This window comes from Ascidia mentula, chromosome 1 (genome assembly GCF_947561715.1).
Source record: "Ascidia mentula chromosome 1, kaAscMent1.1, whole genome shotgun sequence".
Taxonomy (NCBI): Eukaryota; Metazoa; Chordata; class Ascidiacea; order Phlebobranchia; family Ascidiidae; genus Ascidia; species Ascidia mentula.
In genome coordinates, this window is record NC_138566.1 from 23846808 (window position 1) to 23867114 (window position 20307).

A 20307-nucleotide genomic window follows, 5' to 3' on the forward strand; every position below is an offset into this window, starting at 1 on the left:
AACGTACTGATGTTTTTTTATTTCAATTTGTAACATTGTTATATTATTTATTGTCACAAAATATGCCAAGCGAATGTCACTTTTTGTCAATGTAGTACAAGGACAACATGTTTTGTATGCTTACTGCCGTGTTCATGCAGATCCTGTAATGCTAAAGAAAAACTCGTTTGGGTCCAACAAATGCAGTTGTCGGGTGGTAATGTGGTGAAGGGTTTTCTTTTTGCCGAGCTTTTTGCAGCCTGTGGGGTCCTTTTGTATTACAAGAAAATTGAAAGACAGCAGGAATATCGTAAAAAGCTTTTTAACAAGAAAAGTCACATTTTGGAAGGTAAATTGCTTGGAAACAAATGGAAAATTACATCTTACATACTTTTTTGTTTTCTTTTAATCATAAATCGTTTGAACAATTTATGTAACAAGCTTTTTAAATGTATTCCCACAGTTTTCTACAAAAGCAATGAGCTTGCTGGAAACCATGAACTAAGAAAGAGGGACATTGAAGCATTTCAAAGATTGTCGCTTGAAAATTGACAAAAATGACTGATACCCAATCAGCGTCTGGCAACTTCCAGCAAAGACAACCGATTCCTGATAGATTTCATTATGTGTACAGTTGTGATTTGGATGTTAACATTACCATCAAGGTGCACCAGGTTTAATTGTTAGAATGAATTGACTCTGTTGAAACAATACTTTGAATTCACCAGTATGTTTTGCAGAAACAAATAAATTTTAACATATCCCTAATTTTTTTGTTCACAAGTGATAAATATTGATGGGTACATGGGCTTAAATACAAAGACAAATGTTAACATATACCCTCACATCTTAATGTAACAAGTGATGTCACATTTGTGTTTAGCAAATGTCTATAATGGCAGTTATGTGAAGTTCAAACTCTCACAAAGCAACATTATATTTCTAGATATGTAGCTTGGAAGGTTCTCGTCCCGACAGAAGTTACCAAGATTTACTAAATGACCCACATTTGCAATTTTCCGCTGATGGTGAAGTGCAGGCAGTTACTGAGAGTCACATGTACACTACTGTACAGGTGTGGTGCACATTGCTTTTATACTTTGTGTTTGTTGTGTAGATTTTTTCGCCAGTGCTTTTAAGTTCATTTTCATTCTATAAAAGTCACCAGCAGAAACCTCTCACAGGTCATGAATTCAAAAACACCAACCAACTGTACACAATTTGTTTCCAGATATTTGAAGATAACAAACCGATTTGTCTGCCGGTGCAAACTGCATATCGTTACCATGTGACAAGCCCTGGTCGCAGTCTGCACTCATGGAACGAATGGTTGAGGTTGCCAGTCCGTTTTAGTGACTTGCCTAGAAGGGCAGTTGCTGCCATTACAATATGGGACACTCACGGGCCAGGAAAGGCAATACCGGTTGGAGGAACCACAGTACCCTTGTTTGGAAAATATGGAACATTCAAAAATGTATGTGTTTAAGACATTACGCTTGGCTATGACGGAGTTAGTAGATGTATATATGTAAAATTCCAGGGAAGACATGAACTGTGCATTTGGCCTGATGTGTCGGGAGATGGTAAGAAACCAAGCAGCACACCACACAAAGCACCAAACCTTGCCAACCAGCAGATGGTTCGTCTCGCAAAGTTGACCAAAAAGCACAGAGAAGGCCACATGACGAAGGTCGACTGGCTTGACAGATTAACATTTAGGTATGAATTATTTGAGAGTATTTTATCATTTCAGCATAAAATTCATGTGAATATGGATTGTAGAAGAAAAAGTGATACTATGTATACACTATACTAGGGTTTCCCAGACTAGGGGTCACAGGATGAATTCTAATGATGTTACACACATTGTACAAGTGTATTTCTTCAAGCCTTTACAAATTCATGCTGGGCAACTGTATAGATCTGTGGCCGGTGTATGGGTTGAAAAAATTTAACTGTTTAGTCTTGCTGTATTGGTTTTTGTTTCCTCTGTTTTGATTGATCTTCCGCTGGGTTTGCACTCACCTGACCCCTACATGCCAAGTGGTTCGTTTATTTTATTCTCCTAAAATCATTCTCCGACCGAGCAAGAAAAACACCAGAAAAATGCATGCTTTATTCTTGCTTCCAGGTGTTCTAATTAAACAGTTCTTCTGGCATAAAAGTTAGATTTTTATTACAACCCACGTTTCGTCTACTATCCGGTGAAACTTTTTCAGGCACATATTCTTTGTAAAAAAAAAGTAACAATTTAGGTAGAATCTCTTCACTGCAAAGGCCTTTGCTTAGCGTTCACGGCTATCACATATCGATCATAACTGTGACATTGTAGTCCGGCCATAAAGAACCGCCATTACAAGGTGCTTCTGAAGTGTTGCGTCAATAAAACGTCCAAAAACCTAATATTCAAAGTTTAAATTCCACAAAACCGCAAAAGAATCTTGTGCTGTGTGATCACATGCCGGTAAATTGCTAGGAGAGATACCTTTCCCAGCTACATGACGTAATGCTGGTATGTAATGTTTACTTTGCTTTACTCCTTTCAAAAAATACTCGATTTGTTGACAAGCGATCGCTTACGCCTACTGTTGTAAGTCTGTTTGTGACGCACACAGTGTTTGTTTGGCAAAATTTCACTGAAAAACATGTTGATTGAGAATTAAATTAGGTAATGCGTTATTAATATAAGACATCACCGGCCTGCGGTACCGACAGAGGTCACCGGGTAATGTGGATATGGTGGTCACATACATAACCACTGGTGCGCAAAAACTTACCTGTTTTGCATCTCGCCCAAACGTTTTGGAAGAAAGTGGCTGATCCGGCTTCTCTGCGATGCCAATGTAAACAAAGGTTTATAAATGTGATTCCTGAAGTTCAAACTCTACTCTCTACTCTTTCATCACCTTTTTTGCTCTCAACAAACTAAATCTGGATAAATTTATTTTGTCGTTTTAAATTAAAAAATGGACTGTTTTAAATTCTACTGTCACACATACGGGTTGGTGATAATTTCAACCAAAAACGGCCGTGACCAAAAAGTTTGGCAAGTCCTGCGCTAAACCATATACCGGTCAGGCCAACTTAACCCGAAACATCATAACCTTGTACATGTGATATATGTTTAGGGAAATCGAACTTATCAATGAAAAAGAAAAGAAGAAGCAAAATTTCATGTACTTGATGGTTGAATTTCCACGTGTCGTCTACAAAGATTTGGAATACACTGTTGTTTATTTCGAAAAGAACGGGGACCAACCTGTGGAGGTATTATAATTTGTTATTCTTTAAACTATTATATTTTACTCATCGTTCTGTAGCATAGTTGTCGTAATGCTTCCAGGCAGTGGCAGTGGTGTATCAGCTAGCTCGAAATTCTGGTTGTGGCCAAATGTTTCGTGGTTTCAAAAGTCGTCTCAGTGCTTAACAGTTGATTATTTTAACAAAAGGGTAGTTCTAATTTGGATATTCAAAACAACTCATCGATTTTAACTCACAAATTTGTGTGGGAGCATGATGCTTTCATCATCAGCCAAACACTTGGTAATTTCAGTGATAATGTTTCAGCAATTCAGTATTGGAATGTGGTGGTGGTGATTACGTCACATGTTTTTGCATCACGTATGTTTATTTGCGCTTCTGTTGCTGATTTGTGATTGTTTGAACTGTGACTCGCTTTGGGTGTGTAAGGTTAGTGTGTTCGCGTGACCGGCGAGAACCAACTTGTTTTGACCGAAAACAGCTGACTCAGCATTCTTCTGTGGTTTTAAAAGGCAGTTCTTAAACGGACGTGTAGCAAATGTTATATAATGAGGTGCATAGAGAACCGACACCAGCAGCGGTAGCAGAGAACCGCGTTTAGCAAGCCCCGAACTTTCTACAATTTACTGCCGCTTTCGAAAGAGTTTGTATTTTCAAGCAAACGAGGCAGCCAAGAGCCATCATGCTTTTTTTACGCTTTCTGGAAAACGTAATTTTTGAAATCTAGAGAGACGAACAGAGGCAGTTGGTTGTAAACTTGTATGCCGAGTTTAAATCGCTTGCCCACGGGATGTGCTCGAAAACGAATTGTTGCAAATTGGTTGTGAAACCGCTGTTTGGCAAATAAATAAATCTATAATGTTGATGTGAGCAAATGAATCCGCACCAGTTCGTCAATGGAAAAACACAAGTGTGCAAAATTGCACACAAAGACATTTTGTGTTGTGTTTGCCTGGCAGTAGCGAACGGACGTGCTTTGGTGTGGAATCACCTAAACTGTAACTATTTTTAGGGCATGTAAATAAAGGTATTTGCCATACTGCTTTGGAGCAGGTCCGAAACGAGCCGATAGAAAAAAAGTTTTGCAATTATTGTTGAATAGTGAGATAGTGTAAAAATTGTTTGACACCTACAATGTTTTAAACATGTTTGACAGGGTATGAAATAGTTCAAATATTATGTTATGTGGATGTAATTTATATTTTAACCAAACCCAGTCTGCATTTAATTGGCAACGAAAAAGTATACATCTTCATAGTATAGTGGTAAAAGTTTACAAAAAAACATTTTTTTTGCATCACTGTATTGCTGCAAGTTAAAACAAATTCAAGGATTTACTCTAAAAGTAAAAAAAAATGTCTACTCCACAGGTCCGGACCAACCCTAAGTTAGTCGTAGTCCCAGATCACGAACTGATGGGCAGCAATCTCGTTGAAGAAAAACACCACAAGCTGGTGAGAAGTTTGAGGGCGGGACAACACGACCTGAAGCCCAACGCAGTAGTGAGAGATCAACTCGCCAACATTGTGGCTTATCCCCTCTCGAAAAATCTCTCGGAGGAGGAGGAGGATTTGATCTGGAAGTTCAGGTGAGAAGAGCAAGGAAACTGGAAGTTCAGCTCCCAAGACTGGGAGCAAAAAAATATAATACGCGCAATCTTTTTTGCGAAATGGTTTTCGTTATTAAGTAATGAGGTGCTTTAAAGCAGTGGTTCTTAACCCTTTTTCCGCATTGGCGGGTGGGTTGAGAATCACTGCTCTGAAACTGCGTCTCAAAAAGTAGGTTCCGTTATACCTTAGGGTTCCACTAAAAAATGCAAAGGGTTCCATGAGCTACAAGGTAGTTTTGAGCAAAAACTTTTGTTGTGACATTCAAGAACTTTAAACGACAGTTTACATAAAATACGTGTTACTTAAAGGTTTTGACGTCCTTGTTAACTTAAAAAAGCGATTTCCGCGGACAAAAACGTTTGGAAACCGCTACTTTAAAGTAACGCACACAAGTACATTTTCTTGCTATCTACCAGGAGTGGTGTACTTACCACCGCGTTATCATGGCTAACCTTGCAAAGTTTTCAAAAAAAGTTATACTTTTCTTCTGTCCAGCATATACCCAGCCATTCGACACATGTTATATACTGCTATTGTACCAGTTTTGTGCAATGTAAGCGCAAGGGACTTACGAATTTTAAATGCCCATGCTTTTCAGATACTACTTGATGCACCAGAAAAAAGCACTCACGAAGTTCCTGCGTTGCGTTAAGTGGGAGCGAGGACCGGAGAGAACGGTGGCTCTCCAGCTTCTCGAGAAATGGGAGCCCATTGATGCGGCGGATGCTCTCGAACTTCTATCACCAAGATTCCAAAACCCCACTGGTAAGTTAATGTGCATTGAATATGATGAAACTGGTTGTGTTGAAACTACTTTCGTTTGGAACAGTTTGGTGTGACGTGAATAATGTCGCTATGTACGTCAGCAAGAAAAGTTCACATGTTTTTAAAATTATTTTTAATTTAGGAACATAATTTACGGCTTTGTAAGCTTTTAAAATAGACAATACAGCCAGTATAAATTCCCATCCGGTATTTCAGTTGTATACCGGCTGCATTGTTTATTTTAAATATTTTTAATTTGTTGCATAAATCCCCCAATCTTCAACGTGAAGTTTCCAAAATGTTTTGTTTTCAGTGCGAAGTTACGCGGTAAAGATTTTGAAGAAAACCTCAAACGAGACACTGGTGCTGTACCTCCTTCAACTTGTGCAGGCTCTTAAATACGAAAACTTCGAGAAGATTAGAGAGGGTTTGTGGTTCTTATTTGAAATATTTTCCACTTTTGCCAAGAGAAATTAGTTGAGAAAGTGTAAAAAAATACTCCAAATACTGGTAATTTTTTTTGCCTTTTTTAATTCTTGCGCAATTCGTATCAATTCCTAACAAGGTGTGAATCTAGGGTTGGAAGCAATCAAGCGGAAAGACATACAGTCCACTCATACGTCACATGACTCGACAGTTTCTCTGACCAGTCGAACAAGCGATGACTCAGCGGATTCGTCCACCCCCGCCAACTTGGATCGAATGGACAGCGCCATCAAAAGGTAATCGAACCGCACGTTGTTTTGTCGTAGTGCTTCCACTTTCTGTTTAGGTATCTGTGATTTATTTTTTTTTTCTCGTTATTTATGACGAAGGGAAATTTTAATAAACCCAACGACAAGTCTTTGTATGGCATGGGTGCCCGTCGTGTTAATTGTTCAAACATTTACATTATTGTGTGTTTTATGCAGAAGTGAATCGGTTTCTCCAGCAGCAGGTGAAGACACAGATCTCGCCACTTTCCTCATCGAGCGCGCTTGCGAAAGTGCAACACTTACCAACTACTTCTACTGGTAAATCCCTTTCTTCATATTCACTGTGCTTTTAATTTAAGTTAACTATCTGTCTTTGTTATGGTTTGGTTAAGCAAGTATGACTAGTAATGAATGACGTACACGTAATCAGAAAAAAAATAGTAGTTTGTAAAAAATTAGTTTACATGGTAAACAGTAGATTTTTTGTAAACTCAAAATATAGACATTATATTGTAAACCATGTGTATGTCGATAAATCTAGTTCCCGGGTGAAATTGCGTGTGAGTCATTAATATTTCTTCCGTGTCGTTCACCATAAAAAACCTCCTGGTTCAGGTATCTGTTGGTTGAATGTGAGGAACTGGACAACATCGTAGACGCCGAGAGAAAGAAAATACCTGAGATGTACATCACAGTGTTGAGACGTTTCAGTTGGGCGTTGTTGCGTGGCAACAGAGAATGTAGATTGCGGAGGTGGGTTTTTATTGGCTTGACGATAAATATGTCAAAAAATCTAAGGGTATAATTTATGTGAAAGTTGTACCCACGCCTAAGTACAAATTATGAATAAAATTGGTAATAAAGTGTATTTCCCTGAAATGCAAACAAAGCGCTTGCTTAAATGCAGAATCATCGTGTTGGTATAAAATTGGAAAACATGTTGTCGTCGTTAGTTCCTTATTCGAATTTGAAGGAGTTTTTTTAATGGGCGATAAACAGAGCAAGAGCTTTGTGTGTGTGCAGTGTTATCATGGAAAGAACAGCGATTGCGATCGTCTGTAGTTTTGTTTCATATCTTTAAATATCCCATACTAGAAACCATATCCCTTAAACGGGTGGTTGAATATTCAATAGAATTTCATGTCATTAAAACATTTCCATCCGCTTCAGAGCGCAACTGGCAGGACAGCAACGATTCCTCGACCGCCTGGTGGCGCTACTGGGCGGTTTGCAAAAGGACGGCTCGAACCGAAAGAAGAAAATAGAGAAGCTGCGCGCCTTGCTCTCATCCGAATCAGATCTACCGGAAGGATTTAAATTTTCTTCATTCGATCCAATTCCGCTTCCGCTCGACCCGGAAGTGAAGGTGGGGTCCAGTGTAACTGTTTAAATTCAGGCTTGGCATAGAGATTGTGACACGTGGTTGAGTGTGGGTGTTATTTTTTTTTGGTAAAATCTGTGGCGAAGAGTGTGTTTCGCATCCAGTAGGTTCCTGAAAATTTGAACTGTGGTCACATACCGGAGGGTAATTGCCACTTTGGAATTCATATTCATAATATGTTTTTTTTTTTAAACTCAGATAAACGGAATAATCCCCGAGCAAGCAACGTTATTCAAGAGCAACCTCATGCCAGCCAAGCTCACCTTCCGTAGTGTTGACGGAAGAACCTACACCACACTGTTCAAGAACGGTGATGATCTACGTCAGGTAATAACGTCTTCAATACAAGGGTTACGCGTTGGTGTCTTACATTTTCGTTATCAGGATCAACTCATCCTTCAAATTATTACGCTTATGGACAAACTGCTGCAGAAGGAAAACCTCGATTTGAAGCTGACCCCTTACAAATGTCTCGCTACCAGCTCAAAACACGGGTACTGACTTGTTACCTATCACGAACCACTTACAAATCTTACAGTCAACTTTTACCAATTTATCTATATCAGTGGTTTCTAACCCTTTTGTAGTCACAATTATTTTTATAAATAAAATTATAAAGTTTGCGTATGTAAAATTGTATGTAAAATCACCTGTGCGTCTTGTGGTGAACCAAGTTTTACATTTCATAACAGACGGGGAAGGTTGGAACAAACCCTTAAAATTATATAACAAAAATTCATTTACGAATTCCCCTAAAACATTCCCGATGTTGGGAACCACTGCTCAGAACGGAATAAAATACTTCAATGCGTCCTCTTGTAAACTGGTTGTTTTCATTCTGCAAAAGCTGCAAAAAGGAAAATTTTTTACAAATTTGTTGCGCAAAGAAAAAAGTAAAGATATTTTAATTTTATTTGTTCAGTTTCGTTCAATTCGTCGACGCCAAACCAGTGGCCGAAGTTTTAAACGAAGATGGGTCGATCCAAAACTTCTTCCGCAAACATCAACCTAACGAGAGAGATCCTTACGGGATTGACCGAGAGCTGATGGAGACTTACGTTAAGGTATGGAATTGGTTGCGTTCTTTCTTGATTTAAAATTGATGTCACATTATATAGGACTTTACCTGTACAAAAATCCAGTTTACTGAAACAATAACGTGTTGAATATGGGTGATGAAGAACAAATTGTTCGTTTTGGATAACGTTAAGCTTTGCTTTTGGTTGTTTTAATTCTTTTTTTTAGCTTAGAAATTGACGATGTCCTTATGCGAAAAAATAATATTTATGTAAAATTTAAAAAAACATGATCGCACTAACGCTGATCGCCAATCACTAATTGTTAGTTTATTGTACATACTCAAGTCGTTAGTTTTATTTTGTGAAAAAAATCACACACACCAACCTTTTGCTTAACGCCGCATCTTCCTTCAGAGTTGTGCGGGTTACTGTGTGGTAACGTACCTTCTCGGGGTGGGCGACCGCCATCTTGATAATCTTCTGCTTGCCAAGTCGGGTGCTCTCATCCACATCGACTTCGGATATATTCTCGGCCGGGATCCGAAGCCCCTTCCCCCGCCGATGAAACTAAGCAGGGAGATGGTGGAAGCCATGGGAGGTAAGACTTAAAAAAAACGTTCCTGCAAACTTCTAAGACTGTACAACTTACGTAGGTACGACCAGTCTCGATTATCAAGAGTTCCGCAAGCATTGTTACACCGCCTTTCTACATCTCCGTCGTCATGCCAACCTGATTCTCAACCTCTTTTCGCTGATGACCGATGCAAGTGTTCCCGATATCGCTCTGGAACCGGACAAGACTGTGAAAAAGGTGTTGTACTATTGTGTATAAGCTGCAGACAGTGTTGTACTATGTTCAGCCTGGATAGTTTTTATTGTAACTTATTGTGTTGTATTATATTGTATATTTATCGTGAATTCTACTCAATTAAATTGTTAACAAATAATCTTCTATGTTACCCAACATCTGAAATGCCACCACAATAATCTTCATTATTTTAATAGTTTAAAAATTGTCAAAAAGGCCATTAGTTTATTTGTGCAACGATAACTTCCAGTTAATTATTTACTGCATTAGTTTCGATTTCCGAAACCCCGTTTCCCATTTCAGCAAGTTTTACAAATCCAGTATCGATAATTCTCAGGTTCAAGACAAGTTCCTGCTTGAGTTATCGGATGAGGAGGCAGTGAGTAGCATGCAAGTGCTCATAGACGAAAGTGTGAGCGCCCTCTTTGCCGTCGTGGTCGAGCAGTTCCACAGGGTGGCGCAATACATGCGCAAGTGACGTCACGAGGACGTTCCAGGATTGAACATCGGCATCGCTCAAGCACTCATCCCACGACGAGAAATTTGGAATGCGATTTTTTGTGCAAGATAGCATGGGTTCGAATCCCGCTGTAGTAGAAAACTTCCATGTATTGAGATAATTCGTGAATTTATTTAATTATGACCTTGACAGGTTTTCTGTTTTCTGGTTCGGGAATGACGATTTCGGTGGTAACAATTGCCTTTTTTTTCTGACCGTGTCGTACTGTGTGTCTACTTCGTATAATTTACTGTTTGACCTGAAATATATGTGGATCCTTTACACTGTGTGATAATATACAGTACTTTTGACAAGACAAATGGACAGACCTGCTTGCAATACTTTCTTTTCAACCAAAACTCGTAGTTTACGATTTGTGCAAAGTATATTTAAACGTATAAAAAACAAGCAAGCTACAGAACAATATAATATTCATCTGATAGCAACATACAGCGAGGTACAAGGTGAGTAGAACGGATTGTGCACAGGAGGCAAGGTACAACAGGCAGTGATACACAGAGTCCATATTAATCACATATTTTGTGTCCCGCAACACTTTCACTACATCGATACCGTCCCGGAACGCGGTAAAATACATTCTCCATGAGTCATCGGATTTCATCCTTCCTGTGGAAAGGGTGGCAAATAGCCTCAGTAAGCGGTAATGCTGCCACAATGCTGAAAGATTGATTCCTCGCAAAACTTGAGTTGCCAAATCTTGCCGGCCCATAAACCGTATCTCGATTCCCCGAGGAGCGCCACCAACTTATCCTGGAAATAAAAACAAATAACGTGCATTTAGCATTCTTTCATTTGCAAAAGCATTAAAAGAACAGCGCCCTAAAAACCCAACACTTCCATCAGAATTAAGCACTAACATATTTGCAATTATTTCAACTATAATATTCCGTATCAGCCTTGTGGGGAGCGCCACCAACTTATCCTGCAAATAACAACAAATAGCGAAAAACTGACATATTTTCATCGACAAAAGCAACAAAAACAGGTTTGCACTGCCCTGAAAAACCGATAGTTGAATCGGGATTAAGTACTAACGTGTTTACAGTTGCTGGTTGTTTCAATTCTGTGGAATCAGTCGTGTGACACTGAAATGTACTTTTTTGGTCTTGGCCTTGTTGAAAAGACTGGCAGGGACTCACGTAAGTTCGAGTTTTTAAGAAAATAAAAATCAGTCTTTTCAACAGTGCCAACACCAGGAAAGTACATTTTGGTTGTTAAAGAGCTTTAAAGGAAACTCCAAAAACCGCTATCACACAAAAACTCATCCAGCTACCTTTAAATTTTCTTCGTCGCTCTCTTGGTCGAGTAGCTCATAAGCGCGGTGAAGTAGGGGGACTCCCAGACCTTTAATGCAATCTTTCCTCAACATTACGATTCGTTTCATAAGTTTGTTCGTGGAGCCCAGGGTGGCTGCAAGGAAAAGTAATTGGTAAAATATGACGTCACGTCGAAGACTGAGCGAGTACAAATGTTTAAAAGATGACGTCATGTGTTTAATGTATGATGACGAAAAAAATTAAGTAATCTTGAATCTTCAGTGCAAGCTTGGATTTAACTCAAAAATTACAACTCAGATTTTTCGCTGCTGTTTCGCATTTGCAGAAATTGGAGTAAAAATAAAAGTGTGAACCAGGTGACACAGAACACTCTATGATTAATAAACAGCAAATACTAACCGCCGATCCCGAACTCCAGTCAGCATGTATAATTACGGACAAACCAGTTTGAATTGACCACTTTAACTTAACTACTAACCTTGTGAGACAGCTCGCACGTTCTGTTGAGCATGGGGAGGAACACGGACGTCGATTTCAGTGGCTTGGGGGGTTTTCTGGTTGTTCTTTACCGTTGGTTTTTGTCCAGTCTGAGCAAAAAATACATCGCTTGTTATCCGTTGCGAACCAACATATATTGCATCTATGTTGTCCATAGGTTCGGTGATATTGCAGCAAAGCGAGATAAAATCCACATTTCCTTACAAATCGGAGCGAAATATAAAAAAAATCTAACTCTAGGTGAGATTTAAACTCACAACCCGGATATTGTTAATATTTCTTCATTCCAGAAACAATTTGTAAATTTAACTGGCTAAACAATGCGGTATCCTTGGCTTTCAGAGTGAAATATTCGAATAAAAGGAAGAGGTGGCCATCGAACACAACATGAACACTTGGGTCCATTGCCTGACCATTTTGTTACCTCTTTTGCTGAGAGTTGACTTTCAGAAAGTTCGGGTACCGGCGATAACTTTCCGTCGCCATCGCCACCGTCAACTTCGATCTGATTGGTCGGCGTGGTGGGCGGGGACTCGTCAGCCTTGTCGTCAGCCAATCGGAGCGTAGTGTGCAGGAGGGTGTAGAACTGATTTAACTCCTCGCCGCTACTGCTTTTCCTGGGCCCGCTACACAATAAAAAAATCATTTATTTACAAAAAAGTTATTGGTTATTTGGGTGCAAAATAAGTGGAGTTGAAAACTTTGAAAAGGAAAGCCAAAGCTAGGATGCTGTTAATCATATTCTAAGTAAACGTTTCTAACTCATACTGGGTTCATCATCAGTACTTACTACATCTCTGGAGTGTTAGCACTACTACATTGCTTTAGTGCTGTATTCATTCAATAGTAAAGTTCTACGAAGTGCTAACACTCCAGAGGTGTAGTAGTACTGATGACGAACCCAGTATGAGTTACAAACGTTTACTTAGAATATGATTAACAGCATCCTAGCTTTGGCTTTCCTTTTCAAAGGTATTAGTTATGTTGCACAAATACATCACGGCTTTTACAGGACTGCTCTTTATATAAAATACAGATATTACGCGGATAAAATTTTGTCTTCGACAAATAAAGTGTAATTATGGCCTGCATAAGGGCTGTTTTAAAGTAAGGATTGAAAACAAATACTTTAATGACGTCACCTTCATTGAAAAAATTTGCAAAGCAAATTTTAGAAGGGGGTAGGGGGAAGTCTGGATAGAAAACCATAACAAAATACTTAGTAACGTCACCTTGCGTCGTTGGTGGCACGAACAGCAGCTGCTGCAGGGGATCCCATACGGTTCTCAACCTGAAAACGCAGAAGCCGCATTAGAAAGTGAGATTCTCCAAACAAACATCTTATGGTAAGTTGTCCAGGTATTGGTTTGTTTCGTCATAAAAGCCTTTTTAACTTTTTTGGGGACTGAAATGTCGGCATTGATTTTAAATACAATTGCCTTTAGGACAGTTTGCATGATTGCTTTGCGGAATAAGCACCGGGTCGAGGAGTTGAATCAGTTCTACACCCTCAATCAGTTTAAATATATATTAATAGGAAACAGGAACAACATAATTACTTAACGTTGTCGCGTGTTTACCTTTACGGGTTCTGGTGGCGTTTTTGTAATAACTGGAGGCTGAACGGGATTTCCTGAAAGAAAATAAAGGAATTTCATCACAGTTTACACTCCAGTATCATTGAAGGCAAAAGTCAATTCACTGTTTCGAAGATTTTGCGTAATGTAAAAAGGTGGTTTCACTATTTTTTCCAAAAATACTTAAAACTACACGACTTTTTGCCTAATACCTTTCTCTTTTAGCAATAAATACAAAATATGACAACTATATGAACACATTGTTGCATTTCATCAGGTTTGTAATCGAATTTGAGCATTCCATGTGTATACCTGTGCTCGGAGACGGTGTAGGTCTGGATAATTGCTTCTCTCGTTGTCTTCTTCGTCTTTCTCTGGCGGAACTTGTGCTCTGTTGACAAACAAACTTAAAAATTAGGGACATGTACAGCCATTATTACTGTGGTTTACATCAAGGTTTCCATGCCAAGTTTTCACCCAAAAGATTTACCTTGAAGATTCCTTTGGAAAATTTAAACTCTCGGACAGCGCAAGCTACGACCCCAAAAATATTACAAACAAGTTTCAAATTTAAACGAATGAGGATTCAGCAGGCTTAACAACCACCGCCACTGCCACAAAGTTTTAAACAAACTCAGACAGATAAAACAGACAAAGTTTGCGTTTACTTTTGTCGACGTGATACTAGATGACGACGATCCAAGCGCCTTTGACTCTTTGCTGAACAAACAAATATAAACGTGTGTTTAAAGAAGTTTAACCGAACACAGAGTTTTCTCAAAATGACAAAAGTGACGCGTGTCACGTGAGTAGATTACCTGTCATGATTGGTTGATTCGATCACACTCGGTAGAGGCCGATGTTCAATCTGATAAGCAAATAATAAGTTGTATTCGGCAATACTCTACGCAAACGGGCGCCATACCTAATACTACTATGATATTTTATAACCTTATCAGCACTACAAAAACAAAAAGTAAAACAACACATAATGAAAAAAACCAAAACATATATTCTGGTTTCTGATGTTGTTAATTTGTAGCTTACAATACTATGGTTAACTTCACTGAAATCGAGCCTTTTCTAACGAATAAGGTTTCTCTTCAATAAGAAATAACGAAACGTAAACCATTTTATAAAAAACAAAACATGTTCGTGCTAGTTGAAAATATCATTATTCTCACTATTCTCTCGCTAGATTCGGATGAGCTCGAAGATCCAGCTGATTTTGCTCTTATAATTTCTTCCTGTTTTTTAGATGGAGGATTGCTCGGAGGAGTGGGTTTCTGCCAAAAAATTTAAAACAAATGTATGAATGATGTACTTTTTTCTGTGTGTGATGGGAAACCAACAAAACTTTAGTGTTGCTCCTAAATTTGGTATCTGGGATGTTCAGTAACATAAATGAATTGGTGAGAATAATTATGTTAAACAAAACTACCACAACAAATATTTTATGAAGTACCAACAAGAATCAAAGTTTTAATATGATCAACAGCATCCTAGCTCTCGCTTTCCCATTTAAAGACATTAACTCCAGATATTTTGTGTTAAACTATTATGTCCAAATGGAGTCCAAGAATCAAAGTAATAAGCAAACTGAAATGAAACCACAATAAACTCACTCTTTGCAGGTCATATAGATTATTAACTTTTTCTTGAGCAGAGTCTTCCGTGTGATTAGAAATCTTCCCCATCACCACTTCTCTACTCACTTTCTTGCCCTCCATGGGAATTTCTTTTATTTTGGTTTCTTCTTTAACTTTGCCTTTGATGGGATTTGCTGCAGGTAATGCTGGTAATATCTGCTTGCTTGGTGAACTTGCAACTTTGGCCTGCAAAAAGCATTATGTTGAAATGATAAATGAAAAAAATATAAACTGCAGAACTACAGTGTAGCTATGGCACATACTTTCATGGCAATGAGGTACTAAAAGTTCACAGTGCAGTTATTCTAAATGTTCCAACAGAAAAAGGGGCCTGTTGGAATTTTACATAATCTGTTATGCAAAATCACAGAATTTGGCACCAATAATGGAGCAATCTTATGCATGTACTTCAGACTTAAAGCATTAGTGGGCAGAATTTTTTGGCATTTGTAAAATGCATAGAAGCTTACAGGTTGTGCAGCATCATGTTCAAAAACTGAGTTGTTTGATTCTCTAGAGTTGGATCTGTTTGATGAAACTGAGGGTTTTTGTTCGGAACGCAAGCGACTCTTGCGTCCAGATGTTGGCCTTCTGCAATTCAACAGCAGGCATTATTTTTGTGTTGACAGTTAAGGGTGAATTCATATCAAATTAGACATTTTAAATCACTTATTTGACACAAACCTTTTTAAATTCAGTGAAATTTCCACAGCAGCCTTTGGCTGATAAAATAACTCACATTTAAATATAATTTTAGTGCATGTTTTTTCTTTTCGGTAATTATTGCAAATAGCTTAGTTCACAAATTGTAAAGTAAAGTATTTGCCCCTTTTATACAAACATGGATCTGGACCATTGAACCACCAGGTATTTATAGTTTCTGGCTCGCAAGTCAAAAAATTTGCCCACCCTTGACCTACCTGGATTTGCTGCTTTCGTCAAGGAAGAGTTGGATGTGCTTTTTAATGAAAGCATTTCTCAGAATTTTATTCACGCTGGGTCGTTTGTCTGCATTTTGGTGCAACATACTCTTGATGAGATCACACAACTCTGCACTGTACATATCAGGCATCTTTGGCATCTACAAAATTGTGTAAATTGAAAACTATGATAAAGAATATTCAAGGGAAATGGTGAATTGGTAAATTGGTAAATTTTACAAATTAACACATTAATCATTAGTAATAAACCAGTAGTTAAGTATTAACAGGTTGAATGACTACAAACAAAATAAAACCACTAAAGTATCAATATATTTTAATCAAACAACACATAGTTGCCGTTATCCCCATCTGGGTAATTCTATATAAACAAGAATAGTTTTCAAGAACATTTTAACACCAACCTTCTTCTTCAAGATCTTGTATACCAAAGAATTCATATCTTTGGCATTAAAAGCATGTTTTAAAGTTGTCATCTCATAAACACAACAGCCCAAAGCCCACACGTCTGACTTGTAGTTATATGGCTTGTTGGAGAAAAGCTCCGGGCTCATGTAGTAGGGAGTCCCAATAAGTGTTGTGGCCATATCTGATGCACCCTCCAACACTCTGGCAATACCCAAATCGCCAACCTGCAGCAAGTAATAGTCAAATGTATACACTGTAATGTCATTAGGGCCTGTTCGAGTGCACTACAAAATACTTGCTATGTGACAAAAGGTTCACAGGCTTTGCAGCTTGTAGCACAATTTATGTGACAATGTCGACAATTATTCAAAATTTTACATGTCTTTAAAAAAAATTTGGACAAAAATCTGCATTGAGTTAAACAAAGAACCTAAAAACAACTTTACTTTATCCTGCATCCTTGTGTCACAAGTAAGTAATAAATTATAAACATTATAAAATACACCAATTTGAATGTTTTAAGAACAAACAAATATAAATTCCACTAAAGAAAATGTTGAACAAGCAAAAAAACTCAGCCAGTCACTGACAACAAAACTGGAATTATTCAAAAACCAGGAAATGTTGAGGAAGTTATAAATCAGCAATAGGAAGTGGTTCTGTTCACATGAGCCAACATTTTTCAGCAAATACAAGTTATGACTCACCTTTATCATTTTGGTTTTGGTCAGAAAGATGTTTTGTGTCTTCAAATCCCTGTGAAGAATGTGTTTTTGATGAAGGTATTGCAGGGCCATACATATCTGTATGAACCACCGCACTATCTGTACTTCTGTTAAGTACTCCTTCATATCTCGATGTTCACGAAGTTTAGTGTAAAGATCTCCACCTTCAGCAAACCTGTGTTTCAATACACATGTATTTAGGTCTTTATATAATCTACACATTACAATTGCAAATAAAGTGGTTCTAATACTTTGTGCACACAAAACACATTTTCACTGCTTAAACAGGCTTACTTCAAAAACTTGTTGAAAACAATTATACACAAGATTTACAGGTCTTACATATTTTCACATAATTGTCTTACCCCATAACAATGTATAAATAACCATCATCACTTTCAAATGAATCTTTGTATGAGATAATGTTGGGATGCTTTAAGTCAGACAACAGTTTTGCTTCTTGTTGTGCAGCTTTTCTCTCTCTTCTCGAGGCCTTTTGCAGGACAAGTTTTTTAATGACGTACTGCAAGGAAAATTGAAGACAGTCAGGTTTGTAAGTAAAATTGATAGGTAATACAACTTCCAAGCACTGAAAGCTCCTTTATCGTTCAGTATGTCATACAAAAAAGATTTGCTAAGTTAAATGAAAACCCCAAACATAAAATTTGGATTGAAATGACAATTTGTTTTGGCCAAATTCGAACTCCACATTAAGTAAGTGAAAATATGTGAAATTACCTGTTTCTTTTCCCTTTTGTGTTGAATCAGGTGTACTTCGCCATAACTTCCTTTTCCAATCGACCGAATAATAGAATACTCGTCCAGGCTACTCATGTTAGTGTGAGGTGACTAAATAATGTTTACCTGTTTTTACTGAACATATTTCGTTAAACACAGCAAGAAATATTTTGTTACATATTTAACATAAGAAATGTAAAAATGAATTAACCGGTTTATATATCAACAGTACGACGAAAAGCTATGGTCACTTTTACTTTTTATCTCTCTTCAAAACGTTTGGCATTTTCGTATCCAACACTACTTTTTGGTCACAACGTTTCATGTTTATTTTGTGACGTAAATGCACGCTCTGCAGATGTTGTATCACTAGGTGTCGATCAAGATCATATTTAGATGACGATTGAAATTTGAACAAAGGATGCTGAATGAATTAGACTAAAAGTATAGCATACTGAGGTTGATTTTGCATTTTTACGATTGTACTGAGCAGAAAAGCAAAAACATATGTAGCCTATAACGGTTCATACATATGTGAGTGTTTTAAATGGTCTCGGTCCAATCTTACATTTGTGAATTCAAGCCTGATGCTACATTCGATTTGTTGTTAACGTGAGATCGATTGCAGTAGTGTTTAAAAAACAAAAATTGCCCTCTACAGAACAAACTTGACATAGCATAGATCTACAGGTCTAAATTAGGTTAAGCCTGCAGTAAGGTGTATAAGCATGTTGCAATGACTTTGAGGAAATGAAAGTGCTTCCCATCGTTCCATGCCTACCTTTCTTCTTTCTGGCATACAGAAACTAATACCCATGTAGCGCATTGGTTATAGCTCGATAGAGCCCACAAAAAGCCTACGGGATAGTAGTCAAGGAACAGTTGGAAGCACTTTCACTTCCTCAAAGTCATCATACTGTTTGACGTTGGATCGTCCCTGGAACACATTGCCATGGCAAATTTGTACCGAACTTGTGCTTGCAAAATTATTTTGTGGACAAAGTGTTTGCCTAAACACCAATTGTTTCCAGTGAACAAGATTTATTTGATCGAAACGTTCTTACATGATAAATGTATGTACATGTATAACTACTGCCGCTCCTATGAAACAGAACACAGACAAAGCGTATAATACTTGCACTAGTTCTTGTCCTGGGATTGGGGCATGACAGTAAGAATGTCGAATATTTTCGTAAAATCAATATCCAGAGTAGCATGGCAAGGAAATGGCCCAATAGCATCGGAAAACAGCAAAGTAGTAATGGGCTAACACTGACCGACACGTTGTACCACAGGCACGCCATGACAGTGGTTATCCATCATTCCAGCTCTGTCTTACCTTTGCAAAACGTAGATTAGTAAAATTCATAAATGCGACGGCCATCAAACTTGTGGAAGCGCTTATGGTGAGTTTTGTATTTGGCTGCTGAGGCAAGCAGTGCCTCAGCAGCCAAATACAAAACTCACCATAAGCGCTTCCAGCTTCTTTATGACAATAACTTTCACCTAGGACCGAAACTTCACATCCATCTCAATCTCACTTCCGTCTTTTCTAATCACACCAACCAAGCACAGCCATGTTGATGGGCATCGTGTTTTGTTTTTGTCTATACATGTATTGAGAAGTTTTCATCCAATTCAAAACCTCGTTTCGCATCGAAATGTCATTATGTTCTTACGAGTGTATATATTTATACATCAGTGGAATGCCAAAATAAACTCAAAACACAAATTTTAAACTTTCACCACAAAAACAAAATTGTTAAATGTTAATTTTATGGCCACATGTTTGCAATTGGTCAGACAATTTACCCATAATTCTAATTATTTCTCTTAAACTGCAAAGTTGAAATATCCGGTCGTTTAATGCCAATCAACGTTAATATAACACCAAACAGTACAAGGTTATCCCAGGTATAATTGCGACCTTGTCAAAAGTGACAGCAAACTATTGCAAAATATGACCGTTGGGTGTCGCACCATAGTTAATTTTTTTGATCACTGGGATGGCAAATTCAATCAAACGTGAAACATAAAGATTAGTGCAACGCAACTGACAGCGTGCGACTAATTTTCCTTGCACGTTAGTGTAAGAGGACTGTAATTTCTTCCTCCACGCATTTCCACAAACCGATTTTGTATGATGGATAATCACAACTCCGTTATGCCCATAGCGCTTGGTTACAACATAATAAAAGCCTATGGGATGGCAGTCAAGTCACTACGGGAAACACTTTCACTTCCTCAAAGTCGTTATACTCTTTGACGTTAGTTCGTCCCTGGAACCCACCGACTTTTTGCATAATGCGATTTGGAAAACTATCTTATACTTAATGTTTCTGTAGTTTGACAAAAGATTACCTCCTCAGAACTTGTCATGATATCCTTGCACTGATCTGGTGCGCAAAGCGTTCGCCTAAACACCAATTGTTTTCAGTGAACGAGATTTATTTGAT

At 38.1% G+C, this 20307-nt stretch overlaps 2 protein-coding genes across 2 annotated transcripts; one reads left to right on the forward strand and one right to left on the reverse strand.

Annotated features, from left to right (window-relative positions):
- Positions 1-103: 103 nt before the first annotated feature.
- Positions 104-10299, forward strand: LOC145891674 (phosphatidylinositol 3-kinase catalytic subunit type 3-like). Its single transcript, XM_082981946.1, has 19 exons — positions 104-328; positions 443-644; positions 926-1054; positions 1211-1453; positions 1520-1698; positions 3108-3246; positions 4611-4828; positions 5449-5615; positions 5929-6042; positions 6193-6337; positions 6527-6628; positions 6926-7063; positions 7481-7676; positions 7890-8018; positions 8076-8185; positions 8614-8755; positions 9125-9308; positions 9364-9521; positions 9856-10299. The coding sequence occupies exons 2-19, from the start codon at positions 537-539 to the stop codon at positions 9994-9996; spliced, it is 2742 nt and encodes a 913-aa protein (XP_082838072.1). The 5' UTR covers positions 104-328; positions 443-536; the 3' UTR covers positions 9997-10299.
- A 100-nt stretch (positions 10300-10399) lies between these two features.
- Positions 10400-17987, reverse strand: LOC145903460 (uncharacterized). Its single transcript, XM_082991543.1, has 17 exons — positions 17852-17987; positions 17479-17636; positions 17096-17288; positions 16385-16612; positions 15960-16120; positions 15510-15630; positions 15016-15225; positions 14575-14676; positions 14209-14258; positions 14059-14110; positions 13703-13781; positions 13394-13446; positions 13046-13104; positions 12238-12439; positions 11794-11902; positions 11312-11448; positions 10400-10788 (listed from the first exon to the last, which is right to left on the reverse strand). The coding sequence occupies exons 1-17, from the start codon at positions 17945-17947 to the stop codon at positions 10669-10671; spliced, it is 2130 nt and encodes a 709-aa protein (XP_082847669.1). The 5' UTR covers positions 17948-17987; the 3' UTR covers positions 10400-10668.
- Between the last annotated feature and the right edge of the window lie 2320 nt (positions 17988-20307).

What these genes read in the sequence shown, in the direction of transcription:
- LOC145903460 (XM_082991543.1), bottom strand. Translation starts at nt 17,947, where the DNA reads ATGAGTAGCCTGGACGAGTATTCTATTATTCGGTCGATTGGAAAAGGA. An exon ending in CCGAATCTAGCGAGAGAATA is followed by an intron (nt 14,259 to 14,574) that starts GTGAGAATAATG and finishes TTTGCTTATCAG; the next exon opens with ATTGAACATCGGCCTCTACC. An exon ending in CGTGCGAGCTGTCTCACAAG is followed by an intron (nt 11,449 to 11,793) that starts GTTAGTAGTTAA and finishes TTTTCCTTGCAG; the next exon opens with CCACCCTGGGCTCCACGAAC.
- LOC145891674 (XM_082981946.1), top strand. Translation starts at nt 537, where the DNA reads ATGACTGATACCCAATCAGCGTCTGGCAACTTCCAGCAAAGACAACCG. An exon ending in ACGGGGACCAACCTGTGGAG is followed by an intron (nt 3,247 to 4,610) that starts GTATTATAATTT and finishes TCTACTCCACAG; the next exon opens with GTCCGGACCAACCCTAAGTT. An exon ending in CGGACAAGACTGTGAAAAAG is followed by an intron (nt 9,522 to 9,855) that starts GTGTTGTACTAT and finishes GATAATTCTCAG; the next exon opens with GTTCAAGACAAGTTCCTGCT.